Source organism: Ipomoea nil, unplaced genomic scaffold, assembly GCF_001879475.1.
Source record: "Ipomoea nil cultivar Tokyo-kokei standard unplaced genomic scaffold, Asagao_1.1 scaffold2845, whole genome shotgun sequence".
Classification (NCBI taxonomy): Eukaryota; Viridiplantae; Streptophyta; class Magnoliopsida; order Solanales; family Convolvulaceae; genus Ipomoea; species Ipomoea nil.
The window spans coordinates 5,843,929-5,870,111 of NW_017619273.1; the positions used below are offsets into that span (position 1 = coordinate 5,843,929).

Genomic DNA, 26,183 nt, shown 5'->3' on the forward strand with positions numbered 1-26,183 from the left:
ATATATCAAGATTTAAATAGTTAGAATTCCATAAAACATGAAACTTATATATATCATAAAACTTCTAACAAATACTTGTTATATATGTATTAAAACTTGTACAAATTAAAATTTAAAGTACTTTAACAGTAAATTAATAGTAAATACACAAACCGTGGTAGGATAAAGAATCCTCTTCACCAAATCGAAGATAATATTAATTTTGAAATCTTCTTTGCCATTTGAATCATGTGTACTCATAACATCTTCCAAGATAACACTTTCATTAATGTCTGAAACTGCCATCTTTGATACAGACAAAGGCTGGTTTGTAAAGAGAGCTAGCAAGATTAATGCCTGGAAAGAGCAGAGAAATTGGTGTGGTTTGTGAACCAATTGTGTGCCTAACTTCTTATATATATAGCATAAAAATGGAATTGGATCAGATGAAAAGAGACAGTTCTTTGCTTCAATTGTGAGCAAATAAGTGGAATCAATTTATTTGCTTTAACTATGTATATAGTATGGTGAGTATAGATATACCAAATTTAATTAATAAATGAGATGATTCCATTTTTGGTCCTAGATTTATAAGTGTCAGTCCATTTTTAGTCCTTTTTTATCAGAACATCAATTTTTAATCCTAATATTATTGTGACATGACCAATTTTGATCTTCTATCAAAAAAATCATTGAAATTGCGTTAAATAAGACATTTTGATCTTTTTAATACAAAGTGTGTTGACCCGTATATATTTTATGTTTCTTTTTTGAAAAAAAAAATTCATAATTGAAGAGCAAAATGCACTTGTATTTAACGCAATTTCAATGTTTTCTTTATAGAGGACAAAAATTAGTCATGCCATAATAATACTAGGACCAAAAAGGATGTTTTGATAAAAAAAAACTAAAAGTGGACTGCCACCTATAAATCTAGGACCAAATATGGAATTAACTCTTAATAATTATATACCATATATTTTAATTTTTAATATCATAAAGAATAAATTATTTTATCTTTAATTTCCCACCAAGAAGTAAAATACTGTCTAACATTGAGGAAATTTAACAATATCAATCTTCACCTAATGCTCTATCCTTAAGTACTCTCCATGACATGGAGTATTTCAATTCACTCCCAATACAAGAAAATATCAATAATCATATAAAACAAATTAAAGGAAATCAAGAATAGTTCACAAAATATTTAGGACATTAAAGTTGTTATATTTTTTTCTTGCAACACACTCCAAATATAAAAGAAAAGTGAAAAGAGCTATTAGTTTTAATTAAGGAAATTAGCTGTTAGAGTGCAAATTTATGTGATCCCTTCATGCTTTAGCACTGCTCACAGACTCACAGTGGGCTTATTCATCAGAGTGCAATTCAAGCTGCTTAAATAAAAGATGCAACTTTTAGACCAAAGTAGAGGGTGAGGAAAGAATATATAACTTTAATTTCTTTAAAGTAGAGGGTGAGGAAGAAGTTTATGTAGGAGGAACTAAGTAAAGAAAATTAAACAAAGTTGCTACTATACTATTGTAAAACTTAACGAACCAAAAATAAGACAAAAACTTGTGTAAGATCGTCTCACAAATTCTTGTCCGTGAGACAGGTCATGTCAAGATGAAAATGTAATATTTAAACAGAAAAATGTAATACTAATTAAGAATAAAGTGTTTGTTACTTATAAGGGAAAGTGTAATACTTTTAAAGAAAAATGTAATACATTTACATTTTGATTTAGAAGTATTACATTTTTTCGTATTACATTTTCTCTTATAAGTAACAAATACTTTATTCTTAATTAGTATTACATTGTTCAGTATATGTATTATATTTTCTTCTTGACTTGACCCGTCTCACCAATAAAGATTCATAAGACGGTCTCATCACATGATAGACACTCAAAAATAAAGAATGATTCTCTTGTGAGACTGTCACATGGATCCTTATTTGTGAGACGAGTTAGGTCAAGATGAAAAATGTAATACTTATACTGAACAATGTAATACTAATCAGGAATAATGTATTTGTTACATATAACGGAAATATCAATGCTCATATAAAGGAAATCGAGATCATTCAACAAAACTTTAGGAAACAATCTAAGAGCTCTTTTGTTTTTGCTTAGAACACACTCGATCTAAATTCCATTAGTCAATAACGGCGTCTGTTGCAGCCGTTTATGTGTTAGAATAATGAATTTTTTGGTGTAAGATAATATATTTTATGAATTTGAATAATATAATGGTGGAGTGTACAATTAATCATAAGAATAAGGAATGGTCATGCTCCTAAATTAGTGAATAAATAAAAGACTGCAATTTTTGAGAAAATAAGAATAATTAATCTTTTTGTTCATGTATGCTTGCAAATTGCAATGCAGTCCAAGAATACAAAAAGGAAGGGTATAAACAAAGAAATAATGCTATACTTCATTGTTATTATATTCTTCCTCTCTACTCATAATAATAATCGAAATCCCTATCACCAACTATGCCATGGTGGCACCTAAAAGTGACGAATTTTTACATATTATGACAATACTAGAGATACTTTATTACAATCTCTGGAACTTTGTCAAAATTAGGTGGTTTATAAGCAATAATTTGTTGGAGAAGGAAGATAACTTGAATACCTATTTTGCCTTTATTTTTAACCGTCCAAATGCCTATTTAACAAAGAGGGGAGAAAAGTCCTCACTTTCAAAATAATTGAAGGAATAATGTAGATACATGAATAATTCATATGAGAAAAGTATAATATAAGCATATAATTAAGGAGACAAAAACGTCAATTTTCCTTTATTGGCATTATAGCACTCATGCATCTCGCATACGAAACATACAATTGTGTAGTAGTAGTAATAACAACAACAACTTGAAGGTAAAAGAACTAGTGTGCTACCATAGTTCACTACAATTTGATACGGGAATCAAAGAACTCACAAAATGATGGAAATTCAATAACAAAGAAAATATGATTAAAATTAACAACTTAATAATAGTCCCCAGAACCATAGTTTATATTATCTATAATTTTATACAGTAAAATTAGATTTTATAAAAATATTCATATCGACTAATAGTACGTAATGTCCATGCATGTCTCAATTTAATTGAATTATTATCATTGAAAAATGCTTCCTATCCGAATGAGAAGCCATACTTTTTTTTTTTTTGAAGAATGAGAAGCCATACAATTTAACACAATATAATGAGAAACCAAATAAACTGATGACTCACTTTCAAAAAAAAAAATAAACTGATGACTCAGCATAAAAAATTAAACCTCTATTACAAATGATATGATGTTGGCAACAAATTAAAAAAAACTGTCATATGCACATGCAAATACACCAAGTGTCATCAATATCAAACTAATTAAGTACATCCTAATCAGAATCGTCATCATCAATATCATCATCAACAACATTGTCGTGACAGCACTTGAAAGTGACAAATTTTTGCATACTGTGACAGCATTCAGGGCATTTTACATTCTGTGGGACACAATCAAAATTAAATGGGTATTTAAGGGCACATCGATGATGATGATGTTGTGAAGTAGAAGCAGAATCAAGCATCTCATCATGATAATCTTTGAACGCTTGGTCAAAGCCTTTAGCTATTGCATTCTCCTTCCATTTCTCATATTCATTCATCACCTTCAACATTTTATCTCCAATGTCACATACAACTATCTTGTTCCCTTTGCATAGCATAGCCCATTCGTTAACTACTAAATCGTTAGCTTCATAGGCTAGCAACTTTTTTAGTCTTCCTAAAATTTCATCACCATGAGTGTCTTCTACAAATTTAATCCTTGACATGAATATGCTTCGAAGCCGTGCCCAAAAATACCATGAAAAAAAATGATGACCGTGTACGTTGCAATTCTTGTCTTGCTTAATCATTGATGCAACTTTCATGTTACTACCAACGTAGACCATCTCAATTTTTGATTGTGGGTTAAACTGATTTTGTAACATTACCTTGGACTCAAATGTTTTAACCCATTGTATGTCATGCCCACCAATTAAAAAAATGCACCTCTTCACTTCAACCTGATAAATCCAAACAAGTTAGTACGTACTATAAAATTTTAGAAATATAAAAGATTGTGCAACCAGTCGTTGATTTTATTTATTTTTAAATATATAAACTTTATGTATTAATATTACATTAAAGATTATGCCGAATTGTTTCAAATGAAAATATTATGCAAAATTAAACTATATATAATTTAAAAGGCTCTAACCCGCATTAGACAAATTAAATAAAGTGGGAGAAAGAGTAGTTGCATTTGTGACATAGCAGTGATGAAGTTGGACATACCCACTGGGACGAGAGGTTACCCATATCTACTACAAGCTTAGTGCACCAAGTTTCCATCTTCCATAAATCTTTTTCCTTCTTACTTGTAAAAATGTTACTATCAACCTATTCATAAAAATAAGATGTTAATGCTATCACACTCCTTGATCATTTACAATTTTAAATTAAAGGAGTATATGTAATAAAATATACATTAAAATAAACATACCGGATTTTGTATTTGGTTTTCAATGTCACGGAACCATTCATTTATTATATTATCCACTTTATTAATGACTTCACTTATCTTCCTATCAATGTCAGGCACCAAATCCCTCACCGTCGAAATCCTTTCCGGCAAAACTTTTTGTAAAAAAGGAATTACGCTGCTTCCCATAATCTTAATTCCACGAGACTTCCTTTGACAAATATCTAAACCTCTCATCAATACCATGTGCATTGCATTATAGTGAACCATCCTTCCATTATGATCTAGCGAAACAATTATAGGCTCACCTCCTATTTGGAATTCTGGAAAGAATTTCTCTTTAACAAACCGTACAAATCTTGGTGCTACTGATTTCTGTACATTTCTCACCGAGAATATTCGTGATTCATTTACTAAACTTTTATATTGTTCTTCCATATGTTTAATATCCCATAATATAGAAGAGTCTAATATCGGAATCCAAAGTACATGCAGTTGAGTATCCTCTTGTATGTCATTAAGTATTAAAATCAAGTACATCATGTCAATGTCAAGACTTGACGACATTAACAGTAGCAAGCTCTTATTCTTCAAAACATGCAAGTCTACCTGCAGGTCACAATTTTTTGTATATATTATTTTATATTTACAATTAACATAATCAATATATAAGCAAATTGGGCGTACATACATACAGTACTTAATTAGCAATCAAATCAAAGAAATTATTAATTGTTCAATTTTATGTCTAAGTGAGTAAGCTCATACCATTTCTTTGCGAGCACCATCATATATGACTTTCTGTTTCCCACCATTCTTGACATTGAATACTAACTTCAAAACATCCAAATTAGAAGAAGAAGTGGTGGGGATTATTGGATTCTCATCAAAGAATGCATGACATAATGCATTGTAAGAATCCACTTCTCTCTTTTCTTCTGCATATATCAATTCAAGTAGTCATTAATTTAAACTCACTGCAGCAAGTAATAACACTTTAATTTCCTATACTTGAATTTATTAAACCTAACCTAGTATTGGACGACAATCGGAGATTACGTCTTTGATTTTGATGGTTAAACTGGACAGTTGTGTTTCGCCACCTATTAAATACCTATAATAATAACGAAAACATTAATGACAAACGCTATATTTATACTTATTGATTATACATTGTACATATAGTGAAATTAAATCTTACCCTGAATGCATACTCCCAATGCCAGAAGTGAAATAGGATGCATAAGTAAAGATACTTGTGACGATCCAATAGCAACCAATCAGTATGATTGGTGATGAATTGTGAGAGGAAGATTGTACAATCTCAATAATATGCTCAGTCAAATGTAGGATTGATTTCATAAAATGTGTAACCATTGGCAAAACTTGACTTTCATGCTCCTTGAGAATTGCCAATTTGCCGGACAATCCTTTGTGACTGTGAACAAGGCTGAATTCTCCAAAATTGAGAGAGAAAGCTGCCAGCATAATCAAAAGCTTGCTTTCCCAAGAAAATGTGGACAACATTCTTAGAAAATATATTACAATTGAGTGTAGATTCACATTATTTGGACACATCATCCCCAATGATATCTGAATAAAGAAAGAAAAATTTTGGACTGTTAAAATTGTTTTAAGTAAACTACATATTGCATCATGAATTCATGATACTATTTTACCAAGACTCATGAAAATTAGGCATATCGTATAAAATTTATAATTAAACTATAGTATATGTGGAGAATAATTACACATTTATAAAGTTAACTATTATAACATATATGATTGACCTATTATAATTTGACTGGAAATTTTATAAAAAAAAAAACAATTATCTCTTAATTTTTTTCTCAAATTAATTAGAAAATTACCTCAAAGGAAAACCGCTTTAATTGATAGGGAAGTTCCATTTCTTTAACATATTCCACCTCACTGTCAAATTCCTTCTCATCATCAGACTTTTTTCCATTAAAGTCTTCTTCATCAGATCTGTCGCCATTAGAGTCTTTCTCATCATCAGACTTGTCACCAGAGTCTTCATCATCATTACAGTCTTCCTTATCAGAATCTTCATCTTCATCAATGCTATGTCCAATCTAAATCATTTATCATCCAATGATATATATATATATAGAGGAAAACACAACAAACTCATTAAAACCCAATTAAATAATCATGCATGAACTCCATGTAAGATTTTCCCTAATAATATATATTATATATTATATATTAGGGCCTTAATTGGAACCAAAAATTGATTATTTAGTATGTCCAACTAATGGTGGGGAATTATGTCTTCATTTGTTAGTTGGTCAATAAATCAATTATGAGTATGTATATTATTGAGTTCATTTTATTAATTTCGCTGAAGAATATTTTAATTAGTGGGAGTGATCATTTAGAAAAAGATCATTAAGATGCTCCACTAAAGCTTATGGATTTAATTGGCTTCATACGTTTCAAATTGGATTGTATGTTACACAATAAGTCCATAAGATTCCACAAGTATTAATCTTGTATTTGTTCATATAAATTCATAAGTTCAAATTATTGAACATTTGGTTGTACAACATATTTATGAAAATGTTGTAACAATATTAAGGAATTTATTAGAACAAAAACATTTAACTTGTGGTGCACTGTCATTTAATCAATTCTTCTGTGATTAATAGAGTCTTTAGTTTCTTCAAAATTGATCTTGGGCCATTTTAGTTTGTAAGGCTCAAAACAATTTTGTGAGACATATAAGTAAGACTCATTATGTTCAGTTCATTTAAAGTGAACATTGAAGTTATTTGGGAAGTTATGGTGTATGTTTAAGATTCCAAATTTATGGACTTAGACCTTTGGTTTATTGTCTAAGTTATTGGAATGCTTCTGTGACTTGACTATCTTTTGGCTATTTTTGATGAGTGGGAGTAACAGACGTGTTAGCTCCAAGCTCTTAGCCGTTAGAGATAGTACTTAAAGTTAACTTATAAAGAAGTCATGGAATATAGTTAGCATTATGCTAACATTAAGAGATCTCTACTTAAGGCATGCTTATAAAGTTTTAGAGATCATACAGTGTACTCTTTTGTACAATTTGGATGCGTTTTCTCCTTCAGTTGTGCACATAATGTATTTTGAGAAACATCCCTTAAGGTACCGAGAATAAACGTAGGGTTTGTTCATTAAGGACCTAAGTTGGAGAATTAAAATGCATGTGACCATAATGGACACTACTCTGATTAAATAGAGGACATGTCACTATGATTCGTGTATTTTGTTCTTTGGTGAAGGTTGTGCTAGTACTTGCACCAAGTGGGAGAATGTAAGATTTTCCCTAATAATATATATTATATATTATATATTAGGGCCTTAATTAAGTGGTGCAAGTTGACTAGGCTTATTAAGTGGTCTGGTTGGACTTAATAACTAGTAGTTGTTAGTCAACCAAACTCTGTGCCTAATATAACCTGGATTGATGGGATACAGGATTATGGATTAGACAGCACATTCAGTTACGGTACTCAGACCGCTCAGTAGACACCAATACACCATCTAGGGTTCTGAGTCAGGTCTGAGGCAAAACATGGCTAACGGTCTACCGTTAAGAGGCAACACAACAGGAACATCAACTATGGCTGGAGATCAACACGGCTACGCTTCCGCTATCATACGAGGTTAGGTTTCTCGTATACTATAGTTCAGTATAGTTAGATTATTGTATATCTAACACTCCATATATAAATCATCCTGCGAAATCTTATACACTCCGGGGTATTATTTTTTAATGATTTATAGTAAAACTATATTATGAGCAATTATTATATATTAATGGCCCGCACTTAGATATATAGTTAGATATACAATGAATGCTTTAATTTTGTACTGCAATCTATTCATAAAAATACTCTTGAGAAATATATATACTGTATTATAAATCATAGAGAATAAATTCCCACCTAACAACCAAATTCTTACGTACCTCATTCAATATATATAACATATATCAAGATTTAAATACTTAGAATTCCATAAAACATGAAACTTATATATATCATAAAACTTCTAACAAATACTTGTTATATATGTATTAAGACTTGTACAAATTAAAACTTAAAGTACTTTAACAGAAAATTAATAGTAAATACACAAACCATGGTAGGACAAAGAATACTCTTCACCAAATCGAAGATAATATTAATTTTAAAATCTTCTTTGCCATTTGAATCATGTGTACTCATAACATCTTCCAAGATAACACTTTCATTAATGTGTGAAACTGCCATCTTTGATACAGACAAATTAAAGGCTGGTTTGTAAAGAGAGCTAGCAAGAATAAGGCAGGGAAAGAGCAGAGAAAATGGGGTTGGTTTGTGAATCAATTGTGTGGCTAACTTCTTATATATATAGCATAAAAATGGAATTGGATGAAAAGGGATAATTCTTTGCTTCAATTGTGAGCAAATAAGTGGAATCAATTTATTTGCTTTAACTATGTATATAGTATGGTGAGCATAGATATACCAAATTTAATTAATAAGTATATACCATATATTTTAATTTTTAATATCATAAAGAATAAAATATTTTATCTTTCCCTCCGAGAAGTAAAATAATGCCTAACATTGAGGAAATTTAACAATATTAATCTTCACCTAATGCTCTATCCTTTAAGTACTCTCCCTGACATCGAGTATTTCAATTCACTCTTAAGATAAGAAAATATCAATGATCATATAAAACAAATTAGATGAAATCAAGAATAGTTCACAAAATATTTAAGACATTAAAGTTGTTTTGTTTTTGTTTTTGTTTTTGTTTTTTTTTTTTTTTTTTTTTCTTGTAACACACTCCAAATATAAAAGAAAAGTGAAAAGAGAATGTGTTACTCACTTTGTCTCATATATAGAGATTTGCATTGCACTATAATTTGTTAGGAGTGATTCAATAAAGTGAACAAAATTTGAAGAAATATGAGCTCTTTTGTTCTTGCTTGCAGTGCCGTTATTCTAATTATAAAAGATGAAAAAAGTAAATGTGAGGGACACAAAAGAAAGGGTCCAAAAATATATATATACTTTTGAGAAATACGAATAATTATTTTGTTCATGTCGCAGCACAGTCCAAGATATATGGTATAATTTATATTTAATAATACAAACTTTAAATATAAGTATTCAACAAAATAAAAAATACAAATGAAACAAATTAAACCAAGGATATTTTTGAAATTATTAAAATAAGTAAGGGCCCAATGGTAGTTTTATACCCCTTCCCCCATTTGCCCCGCGCGGGTGAACAGTGACGCACTATACCAATGACAAATTTTTTATCGTTTTACCGCTGGTTGGAGTTCAAGGAAATGGTGGAATGGTGGATTGGCGTTGAAATTTGCGGATTTGGTGTCCCCTTGGAGATGGCTAAGGAAAATATATACTACATGTACTCCCATTTCATACTCTCTACTTTTGCTCTCACACTTAAAATATTGATGTAGATACTTTTACGGAGGTCTACATGAAGATAAATAACCTATCAGAACCCGCCACATTAGGGAGTAAATTTGAGAGAGTAAGATTTCAGACTACATGTAATAGAACTCGCCTGATAATGAACAATGCTGAATAATTCTCCAAAATTGAGGGAGAAAGCTGCCAGCATCATCAGAAGCTTGGCTTCCCAAGAATATGCATGTGGACAACACTCTTAGAAAAGATATTGGCCCTGGTTGGTAAAACATTGGCCTATAGGCTAACTTATTTGACCACTATTAATTGTTTCATTTAGTTAAAATATCAATATAAGTGTTTGGTTAATTAGCTTTTTGCAACTCCAAAATGCTAAAATTCAAAAAGCTACTCCAAGCAACTTTTTCAATTAGCTTTTTAAAAAAAGAAATTATACCAAACAGCTAGCTAACAGCTAATTTACCAAACACTTTTTCTACAACAGCTAATGTTATCAACTAGTTATACCCTCTAATTATCACAATCAGCTAACAGCTAACAGCTATCAGCGAACAACCATTTACCAAACAGGGACATTACCGTTGAGTGTGGATTCATATACAATTATAATGGATCTCGTATATTATCTTGCATTCATATGCTTTGAATTACATATTTAAATAAATAAATTCGATATTCAATTGACTATGTATGACGGTATGAACTTTTCATACATAATCTTAAATTGATATAGTTTGAAATATTTATTTTAATAAAAACATTAAACATTAACCCATTTGTACAATGCCGGTGTAAAATCCTTGATAATCTTTATTTGCGCACAAGAGATCCAATATAATCTACACATTCCATCATTCTTGGGCCTTTTTCTCATACATGTTTCCAGTGATCAAGATTTGGTCCTCCACACTACCGCCTTAAGTGGTGAGATCAAGTCAGGCGACGAACCACTACGCTAAACCCGGAGGAGTCTAGAATAGATAATAATGAAGCCAGAGAGTGCACAAATATTGGTGAAAACTAATTAAATAAGGGTAACTCCGAGCCAGTGTAACGGATATTAGCTTATTCGTAAGACGGGTCGGATCTAGATACATAGAAAGTGTAATATTTATGATGAAAAATGTAGTATTAATTAAGGATAAATTGGTTGTTACTTATTAGGGAAAATATAATTCTTCAAAGGAAAAGTGTGATACTTTTCAATAAGAAAGTAATACGTAATTTTGAAACGAAATGTAATATATTTAGGGGTTAAAAGACTTTTTTTTTTTTTTTTTTTTTTTTTTTTTTGACAACAGGGGTTAAAGGACTTGTGAGAAAATATGTATACAAGTTAGTGTAATACTTTGGAGGACCAAACATGTCTCATGAATCAGTCTTATAAGAGTTTTTGCCTTAAATAATAATTCCTTTCACTTATCATACAGTATTAAAGAAGAATGTGCAATTGGCTAAAAACCAAAAAAGATTTCCTTTAACTTAGTTTGCCTACAAAATTCGAAATAAAATTCCTCGATCTCACATCCTGACCCTATAGGATAGTGGATTGATAAATCACCGTAACTTAGCTACCCGACCATTAGATAGGAGAACTAGTGTCAGGTGCTTATAAGGAGTTCACCACATTAAATTTAGCGAAACTCACACACTGCGACTGACAAAGCTCAATCATGTGTCCTATTCACAATCTATCACGTACCCAATTCAACAACCAAATGAGCTATCCGTGCTGGCCTAATTGCTTTTACTTAGTTATATCTGTACTTGTGTTGCTGTTCTTATTATTCTCAAATTTAATAACGTGGAATTGAATTACATTCATTTGCTCCAATTGTATGACAAATGTCCTTCATATCTATTTTAAAAAGCAACTAACACTTCATCAGCACAGCTCACACAGTTGGCTTATTGATCAGATCAGAGTGCAATTCAAGCTGCTGAAAAAAGATGCAATAATGCAACTTTTAGACCAATTAAATTGGAGGGTGAGGAAAGAATAAAACTTTCTTTAAAGTAGAGGGTGAGGAAGAAGTTTGTGTAGGAGGAACTAATTAAGAAAAAAAAAATCATATATAGATTAGAGAGTCAAAGTACTTTGTGAACTTCAAAGGTGACAATTATAATTACTCCACTTTGTGAACTTTGTAGTCTCCACTTTTGATGTCTGGGTGAAAACATCACAACTTGACAATTAATGTTTAGTATACGTGTATTAAGTTACATGAGTAGCAAAAGGGGAAAAATGGATAGAAACTAGCATAGAAGATTTATATCATAATGGATAAAAATGATTTTAAGAGACCTTCTGCAGTGCCCACAATGTACAAAACATCACTTCTACAATGCAACTAAAGATTTAGCTTTCAAGATAAAGCACGTACACCACAAGCATTTCTTTATATATATAAGATTAATTGTTCATAACTTGTATAAATCAAATACATAAACCTTAAAAATGCTTTTGATGATGACAACTCCAAAATGCATAGCTTTGACATGTTCACATTTAGTTAAACCTTGATAACCACAAAGTTTCAAATTCGACTCCGACCTATTGGTCTTCTTCACCACTGTGAACAACTTAAATTGGTTTACGTCCTTGTGGTGGAGTATTTCGCTTCCAAGATAAAAAAAAATATAAATTCTCATATATAAAAACGACACAAAAGCATTATATTAGGAAACAAGAGTTAAATTCTTTTGTTTTTGCTTACAACACACTCTAAATATAAAAGAAGAGTGAAAAGAAAATGTACGTGGTTTTGATTTTGTCTATTAGAGACTTACTTTACACCATAAATTGTTAAGCGTGAATCAAGAAAGAAACCAAAATTTGAATTCTTGCTCACAATGCAAGTGTTTCAAAAGATGATAAAAGTGGATGTGTAACACATTTTCAAGTTATATCTAAAGTAAAAGAGCGTGCAAACGAGGACAGATATTATGGTATATATAAGTCTAATATTTTTCGAAACATGGTATAAGTCTCTATAGCTATGAAGGAATTGCTTGTTTTTTGTACTAATTAATTTGTTATATTATTATTTGAGTAAATTTTCAAAATGACCGTTTGATTATTGTCATTTATAAATTATATATGTGCATCAACATTTTATTTTATAGAAATGAATCATCTAACAATTACTTTTTCACCAGGCCAATTTAATTCTCCATCATAGATGCTATTAAATTAAACTAGTATTAAATGTGAGTGAAAATTAGAATTTCAAAATTTTCACCCAATTCGGCCCTCTGCTCCAACGAATTCTTTCAAAGGTCATTAAAGGGAAAAAAAAAAAAAAAACAAATCAATTTATGATACACTTTGTAATGTATTGAAGCTTTATAAAGTAAAAGTATTTTTGAAGATATCAACTAATTCGCATCATCATCATCACCATCACCATCATCTAAATAACTTAAATTACAATCATGGCCATGGCAACACCTGAATGTCATCAACTTTTGCATATTGCGACAACAATATCGGAAGTGAAGAACGCCAAAGCCAGGAATTAATGGACTGATTTCCTCTGCCACCGGACGGCTTCGTAGTTTGTTTTTGAGTACCGCATTTGTCCGGCAGTGGCCGGTGGGTTCCCAAAATCAAGTAATAATTTTCAAAATTCAAAATAGAAATTAAAATCATGTTTAACGCTAAAAAAAAATTAATAATTTTTAGCAGTCCAAAAAATCATATACCAAATCTTGATGTATATGAAAAATTAATATTGTTTTTAGGCAAAACAATCAATGATAAAGGCTCTTGATACCAAATGTGAGATCTAAATATGATCTAACTATATACAGAATAATCGTTTTGTCCCATACTTAGAACCCTAGATTGTGTATTGGTATTTTCTGAGTAGTATGAGTACCATATAATGAATCATATATCTTGTATGTTATCAATACAAGCTTTATATAAACACATTGGTGGAATAAGACTTAAACCTAAATGTCCAATCTAACCAATTACTTAATGGGCCTAGTCCACTAGCACCACATAAGTAAGACCCATAATATATAATATATATTATACGGGAAAGTCTTACAAAAAGCACTATAAGCATATAATTGAGGGACAGAGGCGGCAATTTACTTTAATTATATTGGCATTATGCCTTTTTTTTTTCAACGAAAAACATGTTTTATTGGCGACGAATAGCCCGACGCGTGGCAAAACCCCTTACATCAAAAAATAAGGCCAGCTTAGCCGCAGAAGGCAGTGAGTGTAAAGTATGAAAATTTTTTGAAGTGTTAAAACCGAGGCCAGCTGTTGCAAGAGCGTCCGCAAAGTGATTGGTTTCCCTGTAAATATGTCGTATACTGGAACCCCATAAACTAAGAGTGGATAGAACGTAAGAAACTGCTGGCTCAATTCTCCAAGGAATCCTTGTATCGTGCGCAGAGATCAAGTTGGCAAGGGAGAGAGAGTCGACTTCCACAGCAAAAGGAGCCATGGCAAAGGCAGCACACCATTGTACAGCCAGCTGAAGAGATAGAGTTTCCGCTTCCATAGCTGACGAGGCCTCAAAGCGGAAGCATAAGCCTACAATCAGTTGGCCACGAGATCCCCGAACGCATGCTCCACCCGCTGCCCCAGCATCCGAAAAAACCGCATCCGTGTTTAATTTCAATCTTCCTTCGGGTGGGTGAAGCCTAACAAACAGGTGTTCACCTCGCATACGAGACAATTGCGTCATGTCAAATAATAATAATAATAATAATAATAATAATAATAATAATAATAATAATAATAATAATAATAATAATAATAATAATAATAATAATATTTGCACATCTTAAAAAAAAAAAAACTATATTTACACAATTATAATTATAACAATAAACCAATAACTTGAAGGTAAAAGAACTAGTGTGCTACGGTGCTACCATAGTTCACTACGATTTGATATGGGAATCAAAAAACTCACAAAATGATAGAAATTCAGTAACGAAGAAAATATGATTAAAATTAACTCCATAATAATAGTCCCTAGAACCATAGTTTATATTATCTATAATTTTATACAATAAAATTAGATATTAAAAAAAAAACTCATATTGATAAATAGTACGTACGTATGCAATGTCGATGTGTGTCTAAAAATTTAATTAAATTATTATCATTGAAAAATGCTTACTTTCCGAATGAGAAGCCATACAATTTAACACAATGACAAACCAAGTAAACTGATGACTCAGCATAAAAAATTATACTTCTATTACAAATGATGTTGGTAACAAAAAACTTCCATATGCATATGCAAATACATCCTAATCAGAATCCTCCTCATCATCAACATTGTCGTGGCAGCACTTGAAAGTGACAAACTTTTGCATACCGTGACAACACTGAGGGCATTTTACATTCTCTGGAACACTATCAAAATTACATGGGTATTTAAGGGCACATCGATGATGATGATGTTGTGAAGTAGAAGTAGAGTGAAGCATCTCATGATAATCTTTGAATGCTTGGTCAAAGCCTTTAGCTATTGCATTCTCCTTCCATTTCTCATACTCATTCATCACCTTCAGCATTTTATCTCCAATGTCACATACAACTATCTTGTTCCCTTTGCATAGCATAGCCCATTTGTTAACTGCTAAATCATTAGCTTCATAGGCTAGCAACTTTTTTACTCCTTGCAAGATTTCATCACACTCTTCATCACCATGAGTCTCTTCTATAAATTTAATCCTTGACATGAATATGCTTCGAAGTCGTGCCCAAAAAAGCCATGAATATTCAGGACCACCAAATACTCCGCAATCTTTGTCTTCAGCAATCATTGATGCTAATTTCATGTTACTACCAACGTAGAACATCCCAATTTTTGATTGTGGGTTAAACTGAAATTGTAACTTTACCTTAAAGTACTCAAATGTTTTAACCCATTGTATGTCATGCCCACCAATTAAAAAACTGCACATGTTCTTTTCAACCTGATAAATCCAAACAAGTTAGTACTATAAAATTACTAATGGTATCAAATTTAAAAAATATAAAAGATAGTGCAACCAGTCGTTTATTTTATGCTTATTATTTATATTAATTTTAGATGTATGCCCTTTCATAATATGTCAATTATCAATGTCATTCTTGAATTTATGTCTTATATTTATTGTTTATCAGTTAAGGAAACTTTTTCTTTACTAATTTTCTTTAATAATATTATTTCCTTTTTAGTTTTAAAATGTAACCATTTATGTTTAATAGTATTTTTAATAAAGTTTTTAAATATATAAATTTTATATACTAATATTAAATTAAATATTATGCAGAATTGTTTCAAAAAAAATATTATGCAGAATTAAATTGTATATAATTTAAAAGGCTCTAACCGGCATTAGACAAATTAAATAAAGTGGGAGAAAGAGTACGTAGTTGCATTTGTGACATAGCAGTGATGAAGTTGGACATACCCACTTGGACGTTTTGTAATCCATATCTGCCACAAGCTTAGTGCACCATGTTTCCATCTTCCATAAATCTTTTTCCATTTTACTTGTGAAAATGTTACTATCAACCTATTCATAAAAATAAGCAGTTAATACTATCACGCTACTTGATCATTTACAATTTTAAATTGAAGAAATATATGTATGGAAAATAACGAACTAATAAAACATACATTAAAATAAACATACCGGATTTTTAATTTGCTTTTCAATGTCACGGAACCAATCATTTATTATACCATCCACTTCATAAGTAACTTCGCTTATCTTCATATCAATGCCAGGCACCAAATCCCTCACCGTCGAAACCCTTTCCGTCAAAACTTTTTGTAATAAAGGAATTATGCTATCTCCACTCTTAATTCCACCCGACATCCTTTTACAAATATCTAAACCTCTCATCAATACCATGTGCATTGCATTACGGTGAACCATCCTTCCATTATGATCTAGTGAAACAATTATAGGCTCACCTCCTATTTGGAATTCTGGAAAGAATTTCTCTTTAACAAACCGTACAAATCTTGGTGCTACTGATTTCTGTACATTTCTCACCGAGAATATTCTTGATTCATTTACTAAACTTTTATATTGTTCTTCCATATGTTCAATATCACATAATATAGAAGAGTCTAATATCGGAATCCAAAGTACATGCAGTTGAGCTTCATCTTGTATGACATTAAGTAATAAAATCAAGTATTTGTCAATGTCAAGACTTGACGACATTAACAGAAGCAAGCTCTCATTCTTCAAAACATGCAAGTCTACCTGCAGTTCACAAATTTTTGTATATATTATTTTATATTTACAATTAACATAATCAATATATAAGCAAATTGGGCGTACATACCGTTCTTAATTAGCAATCAAATCAAAGAAATTATTAACTGTTCAAATTTATGGCTAAGTGAGTAAGCTCGCTCATACCATTTCTGCGCGAACGCCATCATATATGAGTTTCTGTTTCCCACCTTTCTTGACATTGAAGACTAACTTCAAAACATCCAAATTAGAAGATGAAGTGGGGGGGATTATTGGATTCTCATCAAAGAATGCATGACATAATGCATTGTAAGAATCCACTTCTCTCTTTTCTTCTGCATATATCAATTCAACTAGTCATTAATTTACCCACTGCAAGTAATAATAACTTTAATTTCTTATACTTCGAATTTATTGAACCTAACCTAGTATTGGTTGACAATCAGAGATTATGTCTTTGATTTTGACGGATAAACTGGACAGCTGTGTTTCGCTACCTATGAAACACCTACAATAATAACGACAACAATAATGGCAAACACTATATCTATACATATTAATTATATATTGTATTGTGAAATTAAATCTTACCATGAATTCATACTCATAATAAGGCCAGGAGTGAAATAGGATGCATAAGTAAGGATACTTGTGATGATCCAATAACAGCCAATTGGTATGACTGGTGATGAATTACGAGAGGATGATTGTGCAAGCTCAACAATATACTCAGTCAAATGTAAGATTGATTTGATTAAATGTGTAATCATTGGCAGAAGTTGACTTTCACGTCCCTTGAGAATTGCCAATTTGCCGGACAATCCCTTGTGACCGCGAACAAGGCTGAATTCTCCAAAATTGAGGGAGAAAGATGCCAGCATAATCAAAAGCTTTCCTTCCCAGGAGAATGTGGACAACATTTTCAGAAAATATAATACAATCGAGTGTGAATCCACATTTTTTGAACAAATCAATGACATCTGAATAAAGCAAGAAAATTTTAAAATTATTAAAAATCTTTACGTAAACTACTTATTGCATCATGATCATACTATTTTACAAAGAGTACAGTCATGAAATTTAGTATAAGAAAAATTTAATTAAATTATAGTATGTGGTGAATAATTGCACATTTATAAAGTTACTATTATACCAGATATAATTGACCTATTATAATCTGATTGGAAAATTTAAGAAAAACAAAAAATCTTTTAATTTTTTCTTCAAATTAGGGAATTACCTCAAAGGAAAATTGTTTTAACTGATATGGAAGTTCCATGTCTGTATCATATTTCTCCTCATTGTCAAATTCCTTCTCATCATCAGACACTTTATCATTATCAGACGTGTCGCCATTAGAGTCTTCCTCATCAGACTTGTTGCCATTAGAGTCCTCCTTATCAGAATCTTCATCTTCATCAATGCTATCTCCAATCTAACTCATATACCATCCAACGATATATATATATATATATATATATATATATATATATATATATATATATATATATATATATATAGGCCAAAACACAACAAACTCATTAAAATCCAATTAAGTTATCATGCATGAAATCCGATCCATATATAGAACATCCTGCGGAATTTTATTTATTTATTTATTTTTAGTGATTTGTAGTGAAATTATATTATGAGCAATTATTATTTATTAACCGCACTTAGATATATAGTTAGATATACAATGAATGTTTTTGTCCTGCAATCTTTTCATAAAAAACCTCTTGAGAAATTTATATAATATATACTATAACATAGAGATCGTATAAATTCTCACCTAACAACCAAGTTCTTACCGGCCTCATTCAATATAACATATATCAAGATTTAAATAGTTAGAATTCGATAAAACATGAAACGTATATATACCATAAAACTTCTAACAAATACTTGATATGTATGTACTATAACTTACTCATACAAAATAAAACTTGAAGTTTAACATCAATGTAAATTAATAGTAAATACACAAACCGTGGTAGGATAGAGAATGCTCTTCACCAAATCGAAGATAACATTAATTTTAAAATTTTCTTTGCCATCTGGATTGTGTGTACTCATAACTTCTTCCATAATAACACTTTCATTGATGTGTGAAACTGCCATCTTTGATAGAGACAAAGGCTGGTTTGTCTATTTACTAGGGTAAAGGGAGTTGCAGGATTTTGGCCGGGAAAGAGCAGAGAAAATGTTGCTGGTTTGTGAAACAATTGTGTAGCTAACCTCTTATATTTATAGCATTAAAAATGGCATAGGATGAAATGGGACAATTCTTTGCTTCAATTGTGAGCAAATAAGTGGAAGCAATGTATTTGCTTTAATTATATAGTATGGTGAGCATAGATGCCAAATTTAATTAATTAAGTATATACCATATATTTTGATATTTAATATTTAATATGATAAAGAATAAAATATTATATTTTACGTTGCCCTCCAAGAAGTAAAATACTATCTAACATTGAGGACATTTAACAATATCCTTAATTAAGTGCTCTCCATGACATGGAGTATTTCAAGTCACTCCAATATAAGAAAATATCAATGATCATATAAAACAAATTAAAGGAAATCAAGAATAGTTCACCAAATATTTAGGACATTAATTTTTTTTTTTTCTTGCAACACACTCCAAATATAAAAGAAAAGTGAAAAGAGGATGGGTTACTCACTTTGTCCCATAAAAAATTGACAATACATCATAATTTGTTGAGAGTGAATCAAGAAAGTGAACAAAATTTGAAGACATAGGAGCGATCTTTAATTTTATTCTTATTTGCAATGCAGTTATTCTAATTATAAAAGAGGAGAAAAGTGAATGTGAGGGACACAAAAGAAAGGGTATGGTACAAGAATGTATTGATAGATTGTGGTGAACAAAATAAAAGATCGCAAGAATGTATTGATAGTGAAATAATCAAATTTACTTGATCCAACTATATGAAAAATCTCATATATATATATATATATATATATATATATATATATATATATATTAATGATCAAATAAGAACTAGGTGAGAACGTGAAAACCTACATGAATACACAGCTTAGAGTGGACTTATTGATCTAATCTAAGTGGAGTATAATTCAAGCTGCTGAAAACGATTCGATAGGATGCAACTTTTAGTTTAGACCAAATTAATTAATTAGAGGGTGAGGAAATAATATAATTAATTTTTTTTTAATGTAAGAAAATTAAACAATGATAATTAAAGGCTCTGCTTCGCAATAGTCATAGACAGGCTGGAATGTAGTGATTTATCTCATTTGCGATACTTATGCCATGGACCCGGGTCCATCTTGTAAGGAGCATTTAGGTCAAAATACACAATTTATTTATTGAATGTTCACAATTTACATATTGAATGTTCACAATTCAAATTTAATTTTAACGGAGACCGTTTGTTTTTCATTTTGCATTACAGAGTTTTTTATTTTATTTTATTTTATTTTTTATTATTTTTCTACTGTAAAGTATGTTTTTGTACATCATGTTATGTGTTTCTGTACATTATGTTACGAAATTTTGTACCTTAAGCCTATAGATTCTGTACCTGAAATTGATTGGTAGTTGTTTAACAGAAAATATATTGTGTGTTTTATTTTACGAATTTATGTCTTGTATTATGAAATTATGTTCCTATAGGACATAAATTATTTACAAATAAATCAGATCTGAGAATAAATAAAATAGAAAACATGTGTATGTACTATGTATATCGTGTTATGCCTTTCTGTACATCATTTTATGCAATTATGTACATTAAGCGTAAGTATTTTGTACATGAAATTGATTAGTATGTAGTTGTATAACACAAAATATATTGTGTGTCTTATTTTACGAATTTATGTCTTGTGTTATGCAATTATGTGCCTATATGTCATAAATTATTTACACAAATCATATATGAGAATAAGTAAAATAGAAAACATATGTATGTATCTCGTAGTAAAATAGAAAGCATGTGTATGTGTGTCGTGTTTTGCGTTAGTTTCAGTACATCATGTTATGCAATTCTATAGATTAAGCAAAAGGATTCTGTACATGAAATTAGTTAGCTGTTGTATAACACAAAACATATTGTGTCTTATTTTACGATTTTATGTCTTGTATTATGCAATCATGTGTCTATATGACATAAATTATTTACATAAATCAAATTTCAGATTAAGTAAAATAAAAAACATGTGTATGTATATGGTGTTATGCGTTTCTATATATCATGTTATGCATTTCTGTACATTAAGTGTAATGATTCAGTACATAGAATAAATTAAAATTTTGTGTTGAAACATGAAAAACGAGAAGTTACGAAATCTGTTAAAACTTACACATCAAACAACGTCGTTTTGATTCAGGATCCACAAAGCTATGTGGACCTTGGTCCACGATATAAATTGCCTTGTTAACGTAGAGGATGCCTACCTGGAACCAGGGGCGGACCCAGCATGGGGGCAGCTGCCCCCCCTCCCCCCACCCTCACCTCGTATATAACCCTTGTATGTATATATGTATATATAATACAAGTTTTAGTATAAGTATAATAAAATAGATGAAGATTAACAAAAGTTGAGTAGATCAAGTGGCAAGGCACGTGATATCTTTGTAAGTGGCCAGGGTTCGAATCCTTAGCGTGTGTGTGTAGGTTCACTCTTTATTATTTAGGTAGGAAACTTGCATGTAGGAGGTTTTTGAAAATCCTGTTCGTGTTCGTTAACGTTCGTGAATGCTTAATAACCAAACATATGAACATGTTCATGATCACAAATCATTCGTGGACAAAAATAATATACGTTCACGAAAAATAACCAAACAAGTAACACAACTACAAAGAGAGTTTTATCCTAGCCAAGAGTTGTATCCTGATGAAGCTAACTCGGGGACAAGTTTTTCGGAGGCAGGGGAGTATGACGGGGACGAGTTTTTCGGAGGCAGGGGAGTATGATGGCGTTCACACCAACAACACAACACCGAGGAACCTGAGTAATATCTGTTTGGAGGCTCAAGAATCTTTTCCCTAGATTATATTAACAGCACGTTTGGTTCACGGAATGAATTTTGAGGTAATAGGAATGCAATTCCATAAGGAATGGAATAGGCAAGGGCAGTGATGGTGGTGGCGGTGGCAGTGGTGGGGGCGGCGACGGTTGTGGTGGTGGTGGCGGCGGCGGCGATGGTGGTGGTGGTGGTTGTGGCGGCGGCGGCGATGATGGTGGTGGTGGCGACGACGGTGGTCAAATAGGATAAATTTATATATAGGATAAAAAAAATTAGGTTAAAGAAAAGGGTAAAAAAGAAAATAGATTCTAAAATCTATTCCTGAGCGTTCAGTAATAGGCTAATACCAGGGGGCCCTAGTAATAGCTATTACCTTATTTGAGGTAATAGGCTATTATCAGGAATATTATTCCTGGTAATATAAATGGTTACCAAACAAAGGAATAGGCCTATTACTGGGAATGCTATGCCATTCCCGGCCTATTCCGTGAACCAAACGGGCCATAAATGTATTTTCATTTTCCATGTGTCTTTTACAATTCCTAGAATTTGAACGTTAGGTTGCTTTGTTTTATGCCTATATATTAGGCCATTTTGTAACCAGAAGGTCAAACTTGAAAATTATTATGAATGTACTTCATGTTTTGTTTGAATGAATCATTAGAACTCTTTGTTCAGCTACTACGTTCCGCATCACCCATAATTCAAGATAATCAAATATTGGAATCCAGACTATACGGACTTTAGTTGCATCCTCAACCATTTTAAGTAGTCCAAGCAAGCAAATGTCAAAATCAAGGTTTGGCGATATTAATAACATCAAGCTCTGGTTCTTTAATGAACGTAATCTTACCTGCAATATAATATAATTTTCTCACATTTTATATTGATTATTAACCGGGCGTATGAACTTAATTAATTAAGCAATAAGCAAACAAGCCGGACCAACACGGATCGGAATTAATTATTAGCAATTAATATCAAATTGTTAATTGTATATCAAATTTAATTTAAGTTAGTTCATACCATTTCTTTGCTTTTGCCATCATATATCAATTTCTTTTTGCCGCCATTCTTGACATTGAATAATAATTTGAGAACATCCAAATTATTATTAGTGGAAGGGATTGGATTCTCATAAGAGAATGCATAACACAATGCTTTGTAACAATCCTCTTCTCTCTTCTTATCTGCATTTATCAGTTAGTTAAAGCCATTACTTAAAGCTAAGTAATAAATAAATTAATTTATTGATTGCATGCATACGTAATATTGCACTTGAATTAATTAGAACTAACCAAGTATTGGGCCACAATCAGTGATTATGTCTTTGATTTTTGCAGTTAAACCATACAGTTGTGTTCCTTCAATGATAGGCCACCTACAATAATAACAAACTATATTAATCAATAATCAACACAATTAATATTTTGGATTAATATTATACAAGATAGAGATTAAATCTTACTTGGAATCCATACTTGGAAGGCGAGTGAAATAGGATGCATAAGCAAGAACATTTGTGAAGATCCAGTAACAAGCAATAGGTATGATTGGTGACGAATTATGAGAAGATGATTGTGCAAGCTCGACAATCCACTCAGTAAGCTGTAAGATTGATTTGATAAAATGAGTAACCATTTCTTGGATATGCTGTTAGGAACATTGTATTAGGATTTTGATGATACCAATGTAATGTAGAAAAGTAGACCCCTAACCATTAGCTGTTTTTGTTTCGCTGCTTTCGTCTTAGACGAAAGTTGCCATAACTCCCTTGTAATTCGTGTTAAGCTAGACAAACACACGAAAATGAGTTATGACTAGATGATAGGGTCTCCAAGGCGAAAGAAGACACGAGACATGAAGATCATCAACAAGAGTAAAGCAGGAGTTGTCAACAAACACGAAAGGATAGTGTTTGTAAAAATGATCTTTGTTAAACATTACTTCTTTTCACCAACGAGGAGAATGTTTCACCTGTCTGATTTGACAACATCCTAGGACAATAAGGACTTCATCTTATAGGACTCACTTTTCAAGAAGCATTAAATGAAGATGTACTATCTCTTGGAGCTAAAGGACAAAACCCTAATGCTTTCCATACCTTCAACGGCTACATGGTACAACTTCATTAATGGAGCATTTAATGCATGAAGCTCCCCGGTCCTTGTCCAATGGTTAAAAGGTTCGAAAATTTCATCTCCCTCCAACGGATGAATTTTCATCACCTATATAAACTCACCTTCATCAACTAAGAAGGTGCTGGTTCATTATCACTCGACTTACTCACGTACAAAAGCTCTTGAAACATCTACAATCTACAAAAAGCTTTTGTGAACCAGTTTTTGAGGTGTTAAGTTATTTGGAGAATCACTTGTCTTATACCTCAAGGAAGTCTTGACATCAGTTTGTAGCTATCATATCTCAGAGTCAAGATCTCTTCGTTGGAGAACTCAAGAAATCTTTTTCTACCTACCTCAACTCAGGAGAAGAAGTTGATAGAGGCGGAGTAAACTCAAGGAGTTGAAAAACCTACGAAGGCTGTCCGGCTTAGTGATCAAGGAAGTCTTTGTGTAATTGTACTAAGAGTGATAGTGCAATCCTTCCAACAATTGTGGAAGAAGAGTGGAGTAGGCAACATTGGCCGAACCACTATAAAATCTCGTGTCATCTTTATCTCTTTACTTACGTTCTTTCTTTTTGCTTTCATATCACCTCTTCATTATCCTTACCGAAAGTTTGTCTAAGTACGCAAACTCGTGCAAGTATTTAAAACGAATCTATCTTATCCGCTGCGCCAAGACACCGAAAGGTGACGTTTAGGGCCTCTAACGAAAAGAGTCTATTCACACCCCCCCCCCCCCCCTCTAGACTCTCATCTCACTCTATCGGGACCAACAAGTGGTATCAGAGCCAATACCTTGATCGGTAAAGGCTTTGCATTTACTGCCTGGTAGATCCCTATTCAAATATATCTTGAAAATCTTGCATATTTTCCTTGCACGTTTCTTTTTAAATGGAAAAGGAACATGCTCATCGTCCCAAACAACTTGCATTTAGTCTTGCTAAATTTGATGACTGGAAGTTAAGAATGCAGGCTCTCCTATGCTCCATTCATGATGAGATGTGGGACGTCATAACAACCGGACCAATCACAATCATGATGGCGAATGCTCAAGCAGCCGCACAGGGTGCAGGAGCTCCACAAATGATACTAAAACCAAAAGACCAGTACTCCTCAGAAGATAGAGCAAGAGCGAATCTGGACAATGTAGCAAGAAACATTCTCTACAACTCTCTGGATGATTCCCTGTTTCCAAGAGTCCGAAAATGCAAAAATGCTATGGAAGTGTGGAATGTCCTAATGAGATTTGGAGAGGAGACGAGCAAGAAAAGGACAACAAGCTGACAATGGCTATGAAAAAATTTGAAGATTTCAAAATGCTGCCAAATGAATCAATCTTGGATATGGAACTCAGATTCACCAGACTGATGGGCGATTTATCAGATCTCGGAAAAGAACTCACTGAGAAGGAAATGAATTTGAAGATCCTTCGTGGTCTACCCAAATCATGGGAAATGAAGGTTATTGCAATGAGGGACAGTCAAGATATGAAAACGACAAGCACTGCCAAAATTTTCAGTGATCTCAAGGCTTATGAGTTCGAACATGAACCAAAAGATGCCGAAGATTCAGAAACAAGAAACATTGCTCTCGTGGCAAATCAATCAGCATCAACATCCAACAGGTCGAAATCTAACTCCTGTGAATTTTTATCTGATGAACAATATGCACTATTTGTCAGGAAAATGAAAAGATTCATGAGAAAGAACAACTTTCAAGATCCACAACGTTCGAGCCACCGAAAGAAGCATGAGAATTTTCCTCAAACCTCAAAATCTGAAACCATGGACTCTCAGCTATTGTGCTATAACTGCCGAAAGCCAGGACACTTCAAGGCAAATTG

At 31.9% G+C, this 26,183-nt stretch overlaps 1 protein-coding gene across 3 annotated transcripts in view; it reads right to left on the bottom strand.

Moving 5' to 3' along the window:
- Positions 1–26,183, bottom strand: part of LOC109160073 (protein SIEVE ELEMENT OCCLUSION B-like) — a 55,252-nt gene that overhangs the window by 4,195 nt on the left and 24,874 nt on the right. The window contains exons 1-2 of one of the 3 annotated variants that reach the window (XM_019308206.1): positions 19,188–19,410; positions 18,540–18,633 (exon numbers count right to left, since the gene is read on the bottom strand). The exons of 1 other annotated variant lie outside the window; for it this stretch is intronic. In XM_019308206.1, coding sequence (XP_019163751.1) covers positions 18,540–18,633; positions 19,188–19,319 — 226 coding nt within the window. In that variant the 5' untranslated portion in view covers positions 19,320–19,410. Of the gene's footprint in view, positions 1–8,648; positions 8,851–18,539; positions 18,634–19,187; positions 19,411–26,183 lie in introns of those variants that run through there. One more of the 3 variants, XM_019308207.1, reaches the window with a different exon arrangement.